The sequence below is a fragment of the Mobula hypostoma genome, chromosome 1 (genome assembly GCF_963921235.1).
Source record: "Mobula hypostoma chromosome 1, sMobHyp1.1, whole genome shotgun sequence".
Lineage (NCBI taxonomy): Eukaryota > Metazoa > Chordata > Chondrichthyes > Myliobatiformes > Myliobatidae > Mobula > Mobula hypostoma.
The window spans coordinates 331,676-350,699 of record NC_086097.1 but is presented as its reverse complement, the minus strand read 5'-3'; the positions used below and the strand labels follow the sequence as shown (position 1 = coordinate 350,699).

The window sequence follows — 19,024 nt, the reverse complement described above, 5'->3', positions numbered from 1 at the left end:
CTCCAACCGATCCACGCTACACTGCTTTCGGCATCTCCTCTCCTGGACCGCAGCAACAGGTAAGCCCACGGCTTGAGGCCTAGTGTTTGCAACAACCGAGGCCACGCAGCTTCCTCACCATCTGTCGCATCACCAAATGAGGGAAACAGACCTGCTGCAACTTACATTAACAATGTCCAATAGGATCTTGCGATCACAAGAGTAATGTGCAGGACAATCACCCGCAGTTACACTACATGCCACCTTCGCACACCAACTCCAATGCTTTCCTGTAGCAGGCAGCAATACATTCTGCACCAAGTCCAACTCCTCAACAAGCACTGATGGGATAGACCTGCAGCACCCAAAGTTCTTGGAGTCCAGTACAGTCTTATAATTGTAAACAAGACACTTAAAAAAGACAAAAGCACCTTTCGTTGGCTCCCAAGACGCTGCTGCGGCCGAGTGTGCCACCATCTTACTGATCAAAATCCCCCTGTAGTTTTTGATAATTTTCATCATTATTCACTATCCCACCTATTTTTGTACCATGGACTCAGAGTCACAGAAAGGTATAGCACAGAAACATGCCCTTCGCTCCACCTAGTCCATGCCAACTTCCCATCGACCTACCACACCAAAGCTGTCCAAACCTATCCAAACTCCTCTTAAACGTTGAAATCGAGCACGGGTACACCACTTGTGCTGGCAACTCGTTCGACACTCGCACGACCCTCTGAGTGAAGTACTTCCTCTCATGTTCCCCTTAAACTTTGCACCTTTCACCCTTAACCCATGACTTCAAGGTCTTGTTCCACATGACCACAGTGGAAAAAACCTGCTTGTGTTCACCCTATATATACCACACATCATTTTGCATACCTCTATCCATCTTCTTCGCTCCAAGGCATAAAGTCCAAATCTATTCAATCTTTCCTTATAACTCAAGTCCTCCAGTCCTGGCAACATCCTTGTAAGTTTTCTCTACACTTTTTCAACCTTTTTACATCTTTCCTGCAGGTAGGTGACCAAAGCTGCAACTCCAAATTAGGCCTCACCAATGCCTGGTTCAACTTCAAAATAACATCCCATCTCAATACATTGACTTATGAAGGCCAATGTGCTAAAAGCCTTCTTTACGACCTTATCTACCTGTGATACCACTTTCAACGATTTGTGAACCTGTATTCCCCTTTGTTCTACAGCACTCCTCAGTGCCCTACCATTCACTGTGTAAAATCTACCCTGGCTGATCCTACAAAAGTGCAACACCTCACACTTGTCTATATTAAATTCCATCAACCATTTCTCAGCCCATTTTTCCAGGAGGTCCAGATCCCGCTACAAGCTAGTCCCATTGACATGTAACTGGACCATAGCCCTCCATACCCATCCCACTATGTACCTATTCAAATTTCTTTTGAATATACTTACATCGAAGCCATGTCCATAACTTCCACTGGCAACTCGTTTCACATTCTGACAAGCCTTAGAGTGAAGAATTTCCCTCTCATGTTCCCCTTAAACATTTAATCTTTCACCCTTCACCCAAAACATCCAGTTCTCATCTCTGCCAACCTCAGTAGAAAAAAGCCTACCTGCATTTACCCCAGCTTATCCCTCAAAAACCTTTTTCAGATCTCCCTCACACTCTTATGCTCAAAGGAATGAAGTCCTAATCTAATTCAATCTTTCCCTATAACTCAGCTCCAAGAATGCCAACATGCTTGTAAATTTTCTCTGCACGCCAACCATATTATTATTTTCCCTGTACACAGATGACCAGAACTAGAACCATAGAACCATAGAACACTACAGCACAGAAAAACAGGCCACTCAGCCCTTTTAGTCTGTGTCGAAACTTTATTCCACTAGTCCCATTGACCTGCACCCAGCCCATAACCCTCCAGACCTCTCCCATCCATGTATCTATCCAATTTATTCTTAAAACTTAAGAGTGAGCCTGCATTTACCACATCAGATGGCAGCTCATTCTACACTCCCACCACTCTCTGAGTGAAGAAGTTCCCCCTAAACCTTTCCCCTTTCACCCTAAACCCATGTCCTCTCGTAATTATCTCTCCTAGTCTAAGTGGAAAGAGCCTACTCGCATTTACTCTGTCTATACCCCTCATGATTTTGTAAACCGCTATCAAATCCCCCCTCATTCATCTACACTCCAAGGAATAAAGTCCGAACCTGTTCAATCTTTCCCTGTAACTCAACTCCTGAAGACCCGACAACATCCTAGTAAATCTTCTCTGCACTCTTTCAATCTTACTGATATCCTTCCTATAGTTAGGTGACCAGGACTGCATACAATACTCCAAATTTGGCCTCACCAATGTCTTATACAACCTCACCATAACATCCCACCTCCTATACTCAATAAATTGATTTATGAGCGCAAGGATGCCAAAAGCCTTCTTTACAATCCTGTCTACCTGTGACGCCACTTTCAGGGAATTATGTATCTGAACTCCCAGATCTCCTTATTACTCCGCACACCTCAGTACCCTAACATTTACTGTGTATGTCCTACCTTGATTTCTTCAGCAGTTTGAACGGGGCACAACTGCACAAGCGCGTGAAGGTCGGCCTGCGAGACAGCAGGAGAGCTTAAAAAGCGAGTAGATTAACAGAGCGTGCAACTGAGTAGTGGGAGACAGAGTGGGAAGGCTTTGGCTCGAGAGGCTTCAGCGAGCAGGGGTTAAGGATGAGCTTACTCCCAGTGAGGTAAGGCCAGGTAAGTTCCTTTAATTAATCTAATTAACTTAGGAGTAGGTAATGGAGGCAGCAGTTAGGGCAGTCGAGTGCTCAGATTGCAGGATGTGGGAAGTCAGGGCGAGTACAATTGTCTCTGATGACTACACCTGTAAAAGGTGCATCCAGCTGCAGCTCCTGACAAACTGAGTTAGGGAACTGGAGCTGGAGCTGGATGAACTTCAGATCATTCATGAGGCAGAAGCAGAAATAGAAATAGACAGGAGTTTCAGGGAGACAGTCACCCCTAAAAGTCAGGAGGCAGGTAGCTGGGTGACTATCAGAAGAGGGAAGTGGAATAGACAGAAAGAGCAGAGCACCCTTGTGGTCGTTCCTATCATTAATAAGAATACTGTTTTGGATACTGTTGGTGGGGATAACCTACCAGGGACAAGTTGTAGTGGTCACGTCTCTGGCACCGAGACGGGACCCTCAGCTCAGCAAGGAAGGAGGGAAAAGAGGACAGCAGTAGTGATAGGGGATTTAATAGTTAGGGGGACAAATAAGAGGTTCTATGGGAGCGATCAAGAATTGCAGATGGTCTGTTGCCTCCCTGGTGCCAGGGTCCGCGATATCTCGTATCGAGTTCTCAGTATTCTCATGTAGGAGGGTAAGCAGCCAGATGTTTTGGTCCATGTAGGGACCAATGACATGGATAGGACTGAGGAGGAGGTCCTACAAAGAGAGTTTAGGGAGTTAGGTGCAAAGTTGAAGGACAGGACCTCCAGGGTTGTAATCTCAGGATTGCTACCCATGCCATGTGCTAGTGAGGCTAGAAATAAGAAGATAATACAGCTAAATACGTGGCTAAGGAGTTGGTACATGAAGGAGGGCTTCATGTTTCTGGACAATTGGGCCTTGTTCCAGGGAAGGTGGGACCTGTTCCAACGGGACGGGTTGCATTGAACAGGAGGGGGACTAACATCCTTGCGGGAAGGTTTGTTAGTGCTGCTCCGGGGGGTTTAAACTGGATTTGCAGGGGAAGGGGAACCAGTGTTAGAGCAGAGAGTGAGGTGGAGGAGGATAAAGGTCATGCGAGAACTGCAAGTATAGTGCATGGATTAAAGCCAGATCTAACAGAGAAAGAGGCTTTGAGGAAAGAGAAGCAGAATAAAGCGTTAAAAGGTAGTAAGGTAGAAGGGCTAAAGTGCGTGCACTTCAATGCAAGAAGCATCAGGAACAAAGGTGGTGAACTGAGAGCTTGGATACATACATGGAACTATCATGCAGTGGCCATTACAAAGGCTTGGCTGTCACCAGGGCAGAAATGGATTCTCAATATTCCTGGATTTTCGAGCTTTAAAAGGGATAGAGAGGGGGGAAAGGGGAGGAGGGGTGGTATTACTGGCAAGGGATACTATTACAGCTACAGAAAGGGTGGGTAATGTTGCAGGATCCTCTTTTGAGTCAGTATGGGTGGAAGTCAGGAACAAGGAGGGAGCAGTTACTCTATTGGGGGTATTCTATAGGCCCCCTGGTAGCAGCAGAGATACCGAGGAGCAGATTGGGAGGCAGATTTTGGAAAGGTGCAAAAATAACAGTGTTGTTATCATGGGTGACTTTAACTTCCCTTATATTGATTGGCATCTGATTAGTTCTAATGCTTTAGACTGGGCAGCATTTGTTAAGTGTGTCCAGGACGGATTCCTGTCACAGTATGTTGACAGGCCAACTAGGGGGAATGCCATAATAGATCTAGTATTGGGTAACGAACTGGGTCAGGTCACAGATCTCTGAGTGGGTGAACATCTGGGAGACAGTGACCACGGCTCCCTGGCATTTAACACTATCATGGAAAAGGATAGAATTAGAGAGGACAGGGAAATTTTTACTTGGAGAAGGGCAAATTATGAGGTTAAAAGGCTAGAACTTGCGGGTGTGAATTGGGATGATGTTTTTCCAGGGAAATGTACTATGGACATGTGGTCGATGTTTAGGGATGTCTTGCAGGATGCTAGGGATAAATTTGTTCCAGTGAGGAAGATAAAGAATGGTAGGGTAAAGGAACCATGGGTGACAAGCGAGGTGGAAAGTCTAGTCAGGTGGAAGAAGGCAGCATACATGAGGTTTAGGAAGCAAGGATCAGATGGGTCTATTGAGGAATATAGGGTAGCAAGAAAGGAGCTTAAGAAGGGTCTGAGGAGAGCAAGAAGGGGGAATGAGAAAGCCTTGGCGAGCAGGGTAAAGGAAATCCCCAAGGCATTCTTCAATTATGTGAAGAACAAAAGGATGACAGGAGTGAAGGTAAGACTGATTAAAGATAAAGGTGGGAAGATGTGCCTGGAGGCTGTGCAAGTGAGCGAGGTCCTCAAGAATACTTCTCTTCGGTATTTACCATTGAGAGGGAACTTGATGACGGTGAGTACAATATGAGTGAGGTTGATGTTCTGGAGCATGTTGATATTAAGGGAGAGGAGGTGTTGGAGTTGTTAAAATACATTAGGAAGGATAAGCCCCCGGGGCTTGACGGAATATTCCCCAGGCTGCTCCACGAGGCGAGGGAAGAGATTGCTGAGCCTCTGGCTAGGATCTTTATGTCCTCGTTGTCCATGGGAATGGTACCGGAGGATTGGAGGGAGACGAATGTTGTCCCCTTGTTCAAAAAAGGTAGTAGGGATAGTCCAGGTAATTATAGACCACTGAGCCTTACGTCTGTGGTGGGAAAGCTGTTGGAAAACATTCTTAGAGATGGGATCTATGGGCATTTAGAGAATCATGGTCTGATCAGGGACAGTCAGCATGGCTTTGTGAAGGGCAGATCACATCTAACAAGCCTGACAGAGTTCTTTGAGGATGTGACCAGGCATATAGATGAGGGCAGTGCAGTGGATGTGATCTATATGGATTTTAGTAAGGCATTTGACAAGGTTCCACACAGTAGGCTTATTCAGAAAGTCAGAAGGCATGGGATCCAGGGAAGTTTGGCCAGGTGGATTCAGAATTGGCTTGCCTGCAGAAGGCAGAGGGTCATGGTGGAGGGAGTACATTCGGATTGGAGGGTTGTGACTAGTGGTGTCCCACAAGGATCTGTTCTGGGACCTCTACTTTTTGTGATTTTTATTGACGACCTGGATATGGGGGTAGAAGGGTGGGTTGACAAATTTGCAGACGACACAAAGGTTGGTGGTGTTGTAGATAGTGTAGAGGATTGTCAAAGATTGCAGAGAGATATTGATAGGATGCAGAAGTGGGCTGAGAAGTGGCAGACGGAGTTCAACCCGGAGAAGTGTGAGGTGGTACACTTTGGAAGGAGAAACTCCAAGGCAAGTACAAAGTAAATGGCAGGATACTTGGTAGTGTGGAGGAGCAGAGGGATCTGGGGGTACATGTCCATAGATCCTTGAAAATTGCCTCACAGGTAGATAGGGTAGTTAAGAAAGCTTATGGGTTGTTAGCTTTCATAAGTTGGGGGATAGAGTTTAAGAATCACAAGGTAATGATGCAGCTCTATAAAACTCTGGTTAGGCCACACTTGGAGTACTGTGTCCCGTTTTGGTCACCTCACTATCGGAAGGATGTAGGAGCATTGGAAAGGGTACAGAGGAGATTCACCAGGATGCTGCCTGGTTTAGAGAGTATGCATTATGATCAGAGATTAAGGGAGCTAGGGTTTTACTCTTTGGAGAGGAGGAGGATGAGAGGAGACATGATAAAGGTATACAAGATATTAAGAGGAATAGATAGAGTGGACAGCCAGCGCCTCTTCCCCAGGGCAGCACTGCTCAGTACAAGAGGACATGGCTTTAAGGGAAGGGGTGGGGAGTTCAAGGGGGATATTAGAGGAAGGCTTTTTACTCAGAGAGTCGTTGGTGCGTGGAATGCACTGTCTGAGTCGGTGGTGGAGGCAGATACACTAGTGAAGTTTAAGAGACTACAAGACAGGTATATGGAGGAATTTAAAGTGGGGGGGTTACATGGGAGGCAGGGTTAAAGGGTTGGTACAACATTGTGGGCCGAAGGGCCTGTACTGTGCTGTACTATTCTATGTTCTATGTTCTATGTTCTATTTGTCCTTGCAAAATGCAACACCTCACACTTGTCTGCATTAAATTCCATCTGCCATTTTCTGGCCCATTTTTCCAGTTGGTCCAGATCACTCTGCAAGCTTTGAAAGCCTTCCTCGCTGTCCACAACACCTCCAATCTTAGTGTCATCAGCAAACTTGCTGATCCAATTTACCACATTATCATCTGCATCATTTATATAGACAACAAACAACAATAGTCCCAGCACAGATCCCTGAGGCACACCGCTAGTCACAGGCCTCCAGTCTGAGAAACAATCATCCACTACCACTCTTCTCCCACACAGCCAATATCTAATCCAGTTCACAACCTCTCCATGGATACCTAGTGTCTAAACCTTCTGAACTAACCTCCCATATGGCACCTTGTCAAAGGCCTTACTAAAGTCCATGTAGACAACATCCACAGCCTTTCCTTCATCTACTTTCTTGGTAACCTCCTCGAAAAACTCTACAAGATTCGTTAAACACGATCTACCACACACAAAGCCATGGTGACTATCCTTAATCAGCCCTTGGCTGTCCAAATAGTTGTATATCTAATCTCTCAGAACACCTTCCAATAATTTACCGACTACTGATGTCAAGCTCACCGGCCTGTAATTGCTTGGTTTACTTTTGGAGCCTTTTTTAAACAACGGAATAACATGAGCTACCCTCCAATCCTCCGGCACCGCACCCGTGGCTCAGGACATTTTAAATATTTCTGCCAGGGCCTCTGCAATTTCTACACTAATCTCTCTCAAGGTCCAAGGAAATATCATGTCAGGCCCGGGGGATTTATCTACCTTTATTCGCTGTAAGGCAACAAGTACCTCCTCTTCTTTAATCTCTATATTTTCCATGACACTGCTGCTTGTTTCCCTTCCTTCCATATACGCTTTGCCAGTTTCCTGAATAAATACTGATGCAAAAAAACTGTTTAAGATCTCCCCCATCTCATGTAGCTCCACACATAGACGACCACTCTTATCTTCTAGGGAACCAATTTTGTCCCTTTTATTCTTAATATAGTTGTAGAACCCCTTCGGGTTTACCTTCACATTATCTGCCAAAGCAACCTCATGTCTTCTTTTTGCCTTCCTGATTTCCTTCTTTAGTATTTTCTATACTCTTCAAGTACCTCATTTGTTCCTTGTTGCCTATACCTGCTATACACCTCTCTTTTTTTCTTAACCAGATCACCAATATCCCTTGAAAACCAATGTTCTCTATGCCTATTAACTTTGTCTTTAATCCTGGCAGGAACATGCAAACTCTGCACTCTCAAAATTACGCCTTTGAAGGCCTCCCACTTACTGAAAACATCCTTGCCAGAAAACAACTTATCCAATCCACTCTTCCTAGATGCTTACTCATTTCCACAAAATTGGCCCTTCTCCAATTTAGAACCTCAACTCGAGGACCAGACCTATCCTTATCCATACTTAACTTGAAACAAATGACATTATGGTCACTGGACCCATAATGTTCACCTGCACATACTTCTGTCACCTGGCTTGTCTGGTTCCCTAATAGAAGATCAAGTACTGCGTCCTCTCTCGTAGGTACCTCTATATATTGATTTAGAAAACTTTCCCTGGTTCCGGTGACGTCATCATCCAGAATGGCAGCTTAAATCAATAGCTCCTCTGGAAAAACGCACACATTGCCCCGTTAATCCATCAAATATAAGATCATCCAAAAATATCTGAACTGATAAGGGGGGCAAGAATGAAGAAAAAGAATGGAGATAAAAAAAAAGCCTCACTGCGGAGCCTATGGACGAGAGAGGTGCAACACGCGGATCTCCTACCCAAATGCGTGCTAGCAAGGCTGATGATGGGCCTCGTGGAAGATCGCATGCAAAATGTGGAACGGATACTAAGTAAGACAATAAAAATATTAAATCAACAAGAAAGTAAACTGATTGACCAGGAGGGAAGATCACGACAGAAAAATATCAGGATATACAATGTTCCGAAGGAGTGGAGGATTTGTCTATGACGGAGTTTGTAGGAAAGTTGCTGCAGGACGCACTAGAGATTCCCTCCACTCTGGAGCTTGAAATTGAGAGTGTGCATCGTGCGCTCGTCACGAGGCTTACTGGAGACAGAGAAGATAAGTCACGCTCAATAGTAATTAGATTCCTTCGATACAATACCAAGGCAGAGATTCTACGAAGGGCCTGGGTAAGAAGAGGGTGTTTTTGGAAGGGAAATTAATATATTTCGATCAAGGTTACCCCCCCAGTGGTCCTGCAGAAACGTAAAGAATACTCTGCAGTAAAATGAATATTAAAGCAAGGAAAGATTAGATTCCAAACTCCGTACCCTGCTAAACTGCGGGTGTTTTATGAAGATGGTATGCAACTGTATCAGATAGTGGAACAGGCGACTACAGACATGAGGAACAGAGAGAGGGCTGTCCGTCAGCGTGATCAAACCAAGGGAAAGCCTGGCTGAGCAGTTATCCCAATCCGCTTGGGAAATGGTAAGAGAACCGAGAAAGCAGGGGATGGGAGGAGGGTGAGAGAATATCAGGAAGAGACTGTGAGTTTTCCGAAGACAGCCCTCACCCCCTCCAGAAGAGCCATAAAGTTTGGCTAACTTTAAAAGTATTGATAGGATAAATGGAAGCAAAAATAGATGGTGCTATACCTATTTCAAGAAATACTTATTATAATGTGGACTTTATATTAACTCAATTTTTTTTATTCATTCATTCACTCCTTTTCCCCACCTAAATGAGAATATATCTATATATATATATATATATGGGAGGAATACACAGGAAAATCTTTTCTGTGTAATGGATATAGTCTTCTTCACTTACTTTTATGGGTACTGTAATGGGGGCCTCCAACTCACAGGAAGGAGGGGCTATCCTCCACGGCTAGACATTTCCTCTAGCTCAACCCAGGGTCATCTACTAGAGACCTCAGCCTTGGAATCACACCTTCGTTGCCTTTTTTTTTAAATTATTTGCGTTTCTTGGCTCTTATTTGTTCAGGGAGTAGATCGATTAAGTTTTATTCTGCTAATTTCAATGATATATTGACAGATAAATACACATGGCTAAGGACAAAGTAAAGTTCATTTCTTTTAATGTCAATGGGCTGTTAAATTCAATCAAATGCAGTAAAATTCTATCCAAAATGAAAAAAGAACAAGCCCACGTAGTATATTTACAGGAAACTCACAAGTGATAACGAGCATGGAAAATTAAAGAGAATGGGCTTCACTAATTTGTTTTTCTCCTCATATAAATCAGGACATAGAAGAGGAGTTGCTATTCTCATCTCAAGCCAGCTAAATTGTGAAAAAGTATGCGAAATGGAAGATAAGGAGGGCAGATATATTTTGGTAAGGGGAAATATGGATGGAAATTCAGTTACTCTATTGAATATATACGCACCCCCAGAAAGTGATATTGATTTCTTTCAGAAAATTTCTAATATTATGGTAATGGAAACAGAAGGTCTCTTGATATGTGGGGGAGATTTAAATTTACAATTACAACCAAAGTTAGACTCCTCCAATATAAAAACTTATGAAACAAAATCCTTACATAAGAGAGTGAATACACTTTTTGAGGATGTTGGTTTAATTGATATATGGAGGGACCTTTTCCCAGACAGAAGCGGTTACACTCATTATTCTGCCCCCCATTCTGTATTTACAAGAATAGACTATTTCATAACAGTTGGAATAAACAAAGACAAAATAAACACCTGTGGAATTGGGACAATAGATGTAAGTGACCATGCACCTATATATTTATCTGTTGATTTTGACCTGCAATCAATGAATACTATTTGCAGTAGGTACAGAGGAGATGTCAGGGGTAATTTTTTTTTACGCAGAGAGGGGTGAGTGCGTGAAATGGGCTGCCGGCAACGGTGGTGGAGGTGGATACAATAAGGTCTTTTAAGAGACTTTTGGATAGGTACATGGAGCTTAGAAAAATAGAGGGCTATGGGTAAGCCGAGTAATTTCTAAGGTCGGGATATGTTCGGCACAACTTTGTGGCCCGAAGAGCCTGTATTGTGCTGTCGGTTTTCTATGTTACTATGTAACTGGCAATAAGTTTAAGTGTGATCATAGGTTTGATCAAAGTTGATCATAACTCACCTTTTATTCAAAACTGTAAAATGAATTGCAAAAAAGGTTGTGTAGAAAACCAGAGGCAGGAGAATAAGGCACAATACTCGAGCTAGCAAGTGTTTTCCAAACTCAACCTGGAATAAAACATACAGTCAGCCAAACGTATCCAGCTGTGCTTTGTAACCTTTTCAAACAATATTCCTTCCAAAATATTGAACATGTGTGAGCTTTTAGACAGTGAAAATCCACATACATGTCTTTAATGATGGATATTTGAACACTTATCAAGTGAGTTAGATATTTCTGATTTTGATTACTCACAGAAAGTGGGTAAATCACAATCTTCAGTGCAGATATTGAAGACCCTCACCCACTCCCCCACATCCTGCACACCACTCCCCACTATCAACCCCTCACGCACTTGGCCACACCCTGCATGCCATTCCCCACAATCAAACCCTTACCCACCTCTGCACATCCTGCACGCTATTTCCCGTAATCACCAATGAAATGCCCACACAACATTCCCTCCTTGGATGCGGCCTGACCAGCTGAGTTCCTCCAGAGTTTTGGGTGCTGCTCTGAATTTCCAGCATCTGCAGAATCTTTTTTTTTGTGTTCAAAATGAGCACATATCTTTAAGGCAACACAGATTCTGGCTGAGATGATTCTTTGGTTCAGAAATGTTTGCTCTTTTCCATAGATGCTACCCGGCCTGCTGAGTTCCTCCAACATTTTGTGTGCATTGCTTTCGATCTCCAGCATCTGCAGATTTTCTTGTATTGGGGAGGGTTTAAACTAACTCGGCAGGGGACTGGGAACCAGAGTGAAGGGACTCAGGAAAGGACGGATAGTTAAAAAGAAGTAAAGATAGCGTGCAGGCAGATTGTCAGGAAGGGCAGGCAGGTGATGGGACCTAGTTGCAGCCAATAGGCTGAGTATCAAATCATTAGGGATGCAGAGTCAGAAAGGATAGCAAATATGGAACTGAAGGTGCTGTATCTAAATGCGTGTAGTGTAAGAAATCAGCTGGCTGATCTTGTTGCAATATTACAGATTGCCAGGTATAATGCTGTGGCCATCACTGAATCGTGGCTGAAGGGTGGTTGTAGTTGGGAGCTGTATGTCCAAGTTTATATGTTATATTGGAGGGATAGGACGGTAGGCAGAAGGGGTGGTGTGGCTCTACTGTTAAAGAATGGCATCAAATCAGTAGAAAGATGTGACATAGGATCAGAAGATGTTGAATCCTTGTGGGAGGAGTTAAGAAACTATAAGGGTAAAAGGATATTGATGGTAGTTATATACAGGCCTCTCAACAGTGGCTGGGAGGCATACCACAGGTTACAGCAGGAAATAGAAAAGGCTAGTCAAAAGATAGTCATGGGAGATTTTAACACGCAGGTTGATTGGGAAAGTCAGGTTGGTAATGGATCTCAAGAGAGTGATATTACAGAGACTTGGCTGGCACCAGGGCAGGAATGGATTCTCAATATTCCTGGATTTCAGTGCTTTAAGAGGGATAGAGGGGTGGGGGGAAAGGGGAGGAGGGGTGGCATTACTGCACAGGGATACTATTACAGCTACAGAAAGGGTGGGTAATGTAGCAGGATCCTCTTTTGAGTCAGTATGGGTAGAAGTCAGGAACAGGAAGGGAGCAGTTACTCTATTGGGGGTATTCTATAGGCCCCCTGGTAGCAGCAGAGATACCAAGGAGCAGATTTGGAGGTAGATTTTGGGGAGGTGCAAAAATAACAGGGTTGTTATCATGGATGACTTTAACTTCCCTAATATTGATTGGCACCTGATTAGTTCCAATGCTTTAGATGGGGCAGAGTTTGTTAAGTGTGTCCAGGACGAATTCCTGTCACAGTATGTTGACAGGTCGACTAGGGGGAATGCCATACTAGGTCTAGTATTAGGTAACAAACCGGGTCAGGTCACAGATCTCTCAGTGGGTGAGCATCTGGGGGACAGCGATCACCGCTCCCTGGCCTTTAGCATTATCATGGAAAAGGATAGAATCAGAGAAGACAGAAAATTTTTAATTGGGGAAGGGCAAATTATGAGGCTGTCAGGCTAAAACATGCGGGTCTGCATTGGGATGATATTTTTGCAGGGAAATGTACTTTTGACATGTGATCGATGTTTAGGGATCTCTTCCAGGATGTTAGGGATAAATTTGTCCAGGTGAGCAAGATAAAGAATGGTAGGGTGAAGGAACCATGGTCGACAAGTGAGGTGGAAAATCTAGTCAGGTGGAAGAAGGCAGCATACATGAGGTTTAGGAAGCAAGGATCAGACAGGTCTATTGAGGAATATAGGGAAGCAAGAAAGGAGCTTAAGAAGGGGCTAAGAAGAACAAGAAGGGGGCATGAGAAGGCCTTGGCAAGTAGGGGAAAGGAAAACTCCAATACGTTCTTCAATTATGTGAAGAACAATAGGATGACAAGAGTGAAGGTAGGACTGATTAGAGATAAAGGTGGGAAGATGTGCCTGGAGGCTGTGGAAGTAAGCGAAATCCTCAATGAATACTTCTCTTCAGTATTCACCAATGAGAGGGAACTTGATGACGGTGAAGACTATGAGTGAGGTTGATGTTCTGGAGCATGTTGATATTAAGGGAGAGGAGGTGTTGGAGTTGTTAAAATACATTAGGATGGAGAAGTCTCCGGGGCCTGACGGATAATTCCCCAGGCTGCTCCACGAGGTGAGGGAAGATATTGCTGAACCTCTGACTAGGATCTTTATGTCCTCGATGTCTACGGGAATGGTACTGGAGGATTGGAGGGAGTCGAATGTTGTCCCCTTGTTCAAAAAAGGTAGTAGGGATAATCCAGGTGATTATAGACCAGTGAGCCTTACATCTGTGGTGAGAAAGCTGTTAGAAAAGATTCTTAGAGATAGGATCTTTGGGCATTTAGAGAATCATGGCTGCTCAGGGACAGTCAGCATGGCTTTGTGAAAGAGCAGATCGTGTCTAACAAGCCTGATAGAGTTCTTTGAGGAGGTGACCAGGCATATAGATGAGGGTAGATGAGGGTAGTGCAGTGGATGTGATCTATATGGATTTTAGTAAGGCATTTGACAAGGTTCCACACAGTAGGCTTATTCAGAAAGTCAGAAGGCATGGGATCCAGGGAAGTTTGGCCAGGTGGATTCAGAATTGGCTTGCCTGCAGAAGGCAGAGGGTCATGGTGGAGGGAGTACATTCGGATTGGAGGGTTGTGACTAGTGGTGTCCCACAAGGATCTGTTCTGGGACCTCTGCTTTTTGTGATTTTTATTAACGACCTGGATATGGGGGTAGAAGTGGGTGGGTTGACAAATTTGCAGACGACACAAAGGTTGGTGGTGTTGTAGATAGTGTAGAGGATTGTCAAAGATTGCAGAGAGATATTGATAGGATGCAGAAGTGGGCTGAGAAGTGGCAGATGGAGTTCAACCTGGAGAAGTGTGAAGTGGTACACTTTGGAAGGAGAAACTCCAAGGCAAGTACAAAGTAAATGGCAGGATACTTGGTAGTGTGGAGGAGCAGAGGGATCTGGGGGTACATGTCCACAGATCCCTGAAAGTTGCCTCACAGGTAGATAGGGTAGTTAAGAAAGCTTATGGGTTGTTAGCTTTCATAAGTTGAGGGATGGAGTTTAAGAGTCACGAGGTAATGATGCAGCTCTATAAAACTCTGGTTGGGCCACGCTTGGAGTATTCTGTCCAGTTCTGGTCGCCTCACTACAGGAAGGATGTGGAAGCATTGGAAAGGGTACAGAGAAGATTTACCAGGATGCTGCCTGGTTCAGAGAGCATGGATTATGATCAGAGATCAACGGAGCTAAGGCTTTACTCTTTGGAGAGAAGGAGGATGACAGGAGACATGATAGAGGTATACAGGATATTAATAGGAATAGATAGAGTGGATAGCTAGCGCCTCTTCCCCAGGGCACCACTGCTCAATACAAGAGGATATGGCTTTGAGGTAAGGGGTGGGAAGTTCAAGGAGGATATTAGAGGAAGGTTTTTTACTCAGAGAGTGGTTGGTGCGTGGAATGCACTGCCTGAGTCAGTGGTGGAGGCAGATACACTAGTGAAGTTTAAGAGACTACAAGACAGGTATATGGAGGAATTTAAAGTGGGGGGGGTTACATGGGAGGCAGGGTTTGAGGGTCGGCACAATATTGTGGGCCGAAGGGCCTGTACTGTGCTGTACTGTTCTATGTAGAACCATAGAAACCATAGAACCATAGAAACTACAGCACAGAAACAGGCCCTTTGGCCCTTCTTGGCTGTGCCGAACTATTTTCTGCCTAGTCCCACTGACCTGCACACAGACCATATCCCTCCATACACCTCCCATCCATGTATCTGTCCAATTTATTCTTAAACATTAAAAAAGAACCCGCATTTACCACCTCGTCTGGCAGCTCATTCCATACTCCCACCACTCTCTGTGTGAAGCCCCCCCTAATGTTCCCTTTAAACTTTTCCCCCCTCACCCTTAACCCATGTCCTCTGGTTTTTTTCTCCCCTTGCCTCAGTGGAAAAAGCCTGCTTGCATTCACTCTATCTATACCCATCATAATTTTATATACCTCTATCAAATCTCCCCTCATTCTTCTACGCTCCAAGGAATAAAGTCCTAACCTATTCAACCTTTCTCTGTAACTGAGTTTCTCAAGTCCCGGCAACATCCTTGTAAACCTTCTCTGCACTCTTTCAACCTTATTTATATCCTTCCTGTAATTTGGTGACCAAAACTGAACACAATAGTCCCCAGATTCGGCCTCACCAATGCCTTATATAACCTCATCATAACATTCCAGCTCTTATAATCAATACTTCGATTAATATAGGTCAATGTACCAAAAGCTCTCTTTACGACCCTATCTACCTGTGACGACACTTTTAGGGAATTTTGTATCTGTATTCCCAGATCCCTCTGTTCCACTGCACTCCTCAGTGCCTTACCATTAACCCTGTATGTTCTACCTTGGTTTGTCCTTCCAACGTGCAATACCTCACACTTGTCAGTATTAAACTCCATCTGCCATTTTTCAGCCCATTTTTCCAGCTGGTCCAAGTCCCTCTGCAGGCTCTGAAAACCTTCCTCACTGTCTACTACACCTCCAATCTTTGTATCATCAGCAAACTTGCTGATCCAATTTACCACATTATCATCCAGATCATTGATATAGATGACAAATAACAATGGACCCAGCACTGATCCCTGTGGCACACCACTAGTCACAGGCCTCCACTCAGAGAAGCAATTCTCTACCACCACTCTCTGGCTTCTTCCATCGAGCCAATGTCTAATCCAATTTACCACCTCTCCATGTATACCTAGCAACTGAATTTTCCTAACTAACCTCCCATGCGGGACCTTGTCAAAGGCCTTACTGAAGTCCATGGAGACAATATCCACTGCCTTCCCTTCATCCACTTTCCTGGTAACCTCCTCGAAAAACTCCAACAGATTGGTCAAACATGACCTATCACGCACAAAGCCATGTTGACTCTCCCTAATAAGCCCCTGTCTATCCAAATGCTTGTAGATTCTGTCTCTTAGTACTCCCTCCAATAACTTACCTACTACTGACGTTAAACTCACCGGCCTATAATTTCTCGGATTACTTTTCGATCCTTTTTTAAACAACAGAACAACATGAGCCACTCTGCAATGCTCCGGCACTTCACCCATAGACAGCGACATTTTAAATATTTCTGCCAGGGCCCCCGCAATTTCAACACTAGTCTCCTTCAAGGTCCGAGGGAACACTCTGTCAGGTCCCGGGGATTTATCCACTTTAATTTTCGTCAAGACAGCAAGCACCTCCTCCTTTTCAATCTGTACAGTTGCCATGGTCTCACTACTTGATTCCCTCAATTCCATAGATTTCATGCCAGCTTCCTTAGTAAATACAGACGCAAAAAACCTATTTAAGATCTCCCCCATTTCCTTTGGTTCCGCACAAAGCCGACCACTCTGATCTTCAAGAGGACCAATTTTATCCCTTACAATCCTTTTGCTCTTAATATACTTGTAAAAGCTCTTTGGATTATCCTTCACTTTGACTGCCAAGGCAACCTCATGTCTTCTTTTAGCCCTCCTGATTTCTTTCTTAAGTATTTTCTTGCACTTCTTATACTCCTCAAGCACCTGATTTACCCCCTGTTTCCTATACATTTCATACAACTCCCTCTTCTTCTTTATCAGAGTTGCAATATCCCTTGAGAACCAAGGTTCCTTATTCCTATTCAATTTGCCTTTAATCCTGACAGGAACATACAAACTCTGCACTCTCAAAATAGAGTGCGTTTGTTCAATGCCTATTAGATGGCTTTTTAGAGCATTTTGTCATTGAGCCTACTAAGGGATCAGCTATACTGGATTGGGTGTTATGGAATGAACCAGAGGTATTTAGGGAGCTTAAGGTATAAGAACCCTTAGGAACCAGTGATCACAATATGATTGTGTTCAACTTAAAATTTGATAGGGAGAATTAACGTCTGATGTAGCAGTATTTCAGTGGAGTAAGGGAACTACAGTGGTATGAAAGAGGAGTTGGCCAAAGTAAATTGGAAGGAGCTGCTGGCAGGCATGTCAGCACAGCAGTAACGACGTGTGTTTCTCGAAAAGTGAGGAAGGTGCAACTTGGGACCACACGGCTTGATGAAGGCACCATATGCCTTCTTAACCACAGAGTCAACCTGCATAGCAGCTTTTGAGTGTCCTATGGACTCGGACCCCAAGATCCCTCTGATCCTCCACACTGCCAAGAGTCTTACCATTAATACTATATTCTGCCATCATATTTGACCTACCAGAATGAACCACTTCACACTGATCTGGGTTGAACTCCACCTGCCACTTCTCAGCCCAGTTTTGCATCCTATCAATGTCCTGCTGTAACCTCTGACAGCCCTCCTCCACACGATCCACAATAACCCTAACCTTTGTGTCATCAGCAAAATTACTAACCCATCCCTCCACTTCCTCATGCAGCTCATTTATAAAAATCACGAAGAGAAGAGGTCCCAGAACAGATCCCTGAGGCACACCACTGGTCACCAATCTCCATGCAGAATATGACCCGACTACAACCACCCTTTGCCTTCTTTGGGCAAGCCAGTTCTGGATCCACAAAGCAATGTCCCCTTGAATCCCATACCTCCTTACTTTCCCAATAAGTCTTGTATGGGGTACCTTATTGACTGCCTTGCTGAAATCCATATACACTACATCTACTACTCTATCTTAATCAATGTCACATCCTCAAAAATTTCATCAGGCTCATAAGGCACGACCTGCCTGTGACAAAGCCATGCTGACTCTTCCTAATCATATTATGCTTCTCCAAATGTTCATAAATCCTGCCGCTCAGGATGTTCTCCATCAACTTACCAACCACTGAAGTAAGACTCACTGGTCTATAGTTTCCTGGGCTATCTCTACTCCCTTTCTTGAATAAGGGAACAACATCTGCAAACCTCCAATCCTCCGGGACCTCTCCCATCCTCATTGATGATGCAAAAATCATTGTCAGAGGCTCAGCAATTTCCTCCCTCGCCTGCCACAGTAGCCTGGGGTATATCTCGCCTGGTCCCGGTGACTTATCCAACTTGGTGCTTTCCAAAACCTGCAACATGTCCTCTTTCTTAATGTCTGTATGCTTAAGCTTTTCGGTCCGCTGTAAGTCATCCCTACAATCGCCAAGGTCCTTTCCCATAGTGAATACTGAAGCAAGGTTTTCATTAAGTACCTCCTCTATCTCCTCCGGTTCCATACACACTTTTCCACTGTCACACTTGATTGGTCCTATTCTCTCCACATCTTATCCTCTTGCTCTTCACATACTTGTAGAATGCCTTGGGGTTTTCCTTAATCCTGCTTACCAAGGTCTTCTCATGGCCCCTTCCAGCTTTCCTAATTTCATTCTTAAACTCCTTCCTGCTAGTCTTATAATCTTCTAGATCTCTATCATTACCTAGTTTTTTGAACCTTTTGTAAGCTTTTCTTTTCTTCTTGATTAGATTTTCAACAGTCTTTGTACACCACAGAATTTGTCTCCCTATCTGCACCTCAATGTCCCTGTTACTATTGGGTGGTCAAAAAAAGAACACCCAGTAGAGTTATTGACCCCTTGCTGTTCCTAACTTCCACCCAGAGACTCAGT

At 44.1% G+C, this 19,024-nt stretch overlaps 1 protein-coding gene across 9 annotated transcripts in view; it reads right to left on the bottom strand.

Moving 5' to 3' along the window:
* Window positions 1-19,024, bottom strand: part of pomt2 (protein-O-mannosyltransferase 2) — a 231,480-nt gene that overhangs the window by 124,865 nt on the left and 87,591 nt on the right. For 8 of the 9 annotated variants that reach the window (XM_063042712.1, XM_063042693.1, XM_063042702.1 and 5 more), the window contains one exon: window positions 10,879-10,985. The exons of the other annotated variant lie outside the window; for it this stretch is intronic. In XM_063042712.1, coding sequence (XP_062898782.1) covers window positions 10,879-10,985 — 107 coding nt within the window. The remainder of the gene's footprint in view (window positions 1-10,878; window positions 10,986-19,024) is intronic. 9 annotated transcript variants of the gene reach the window in all.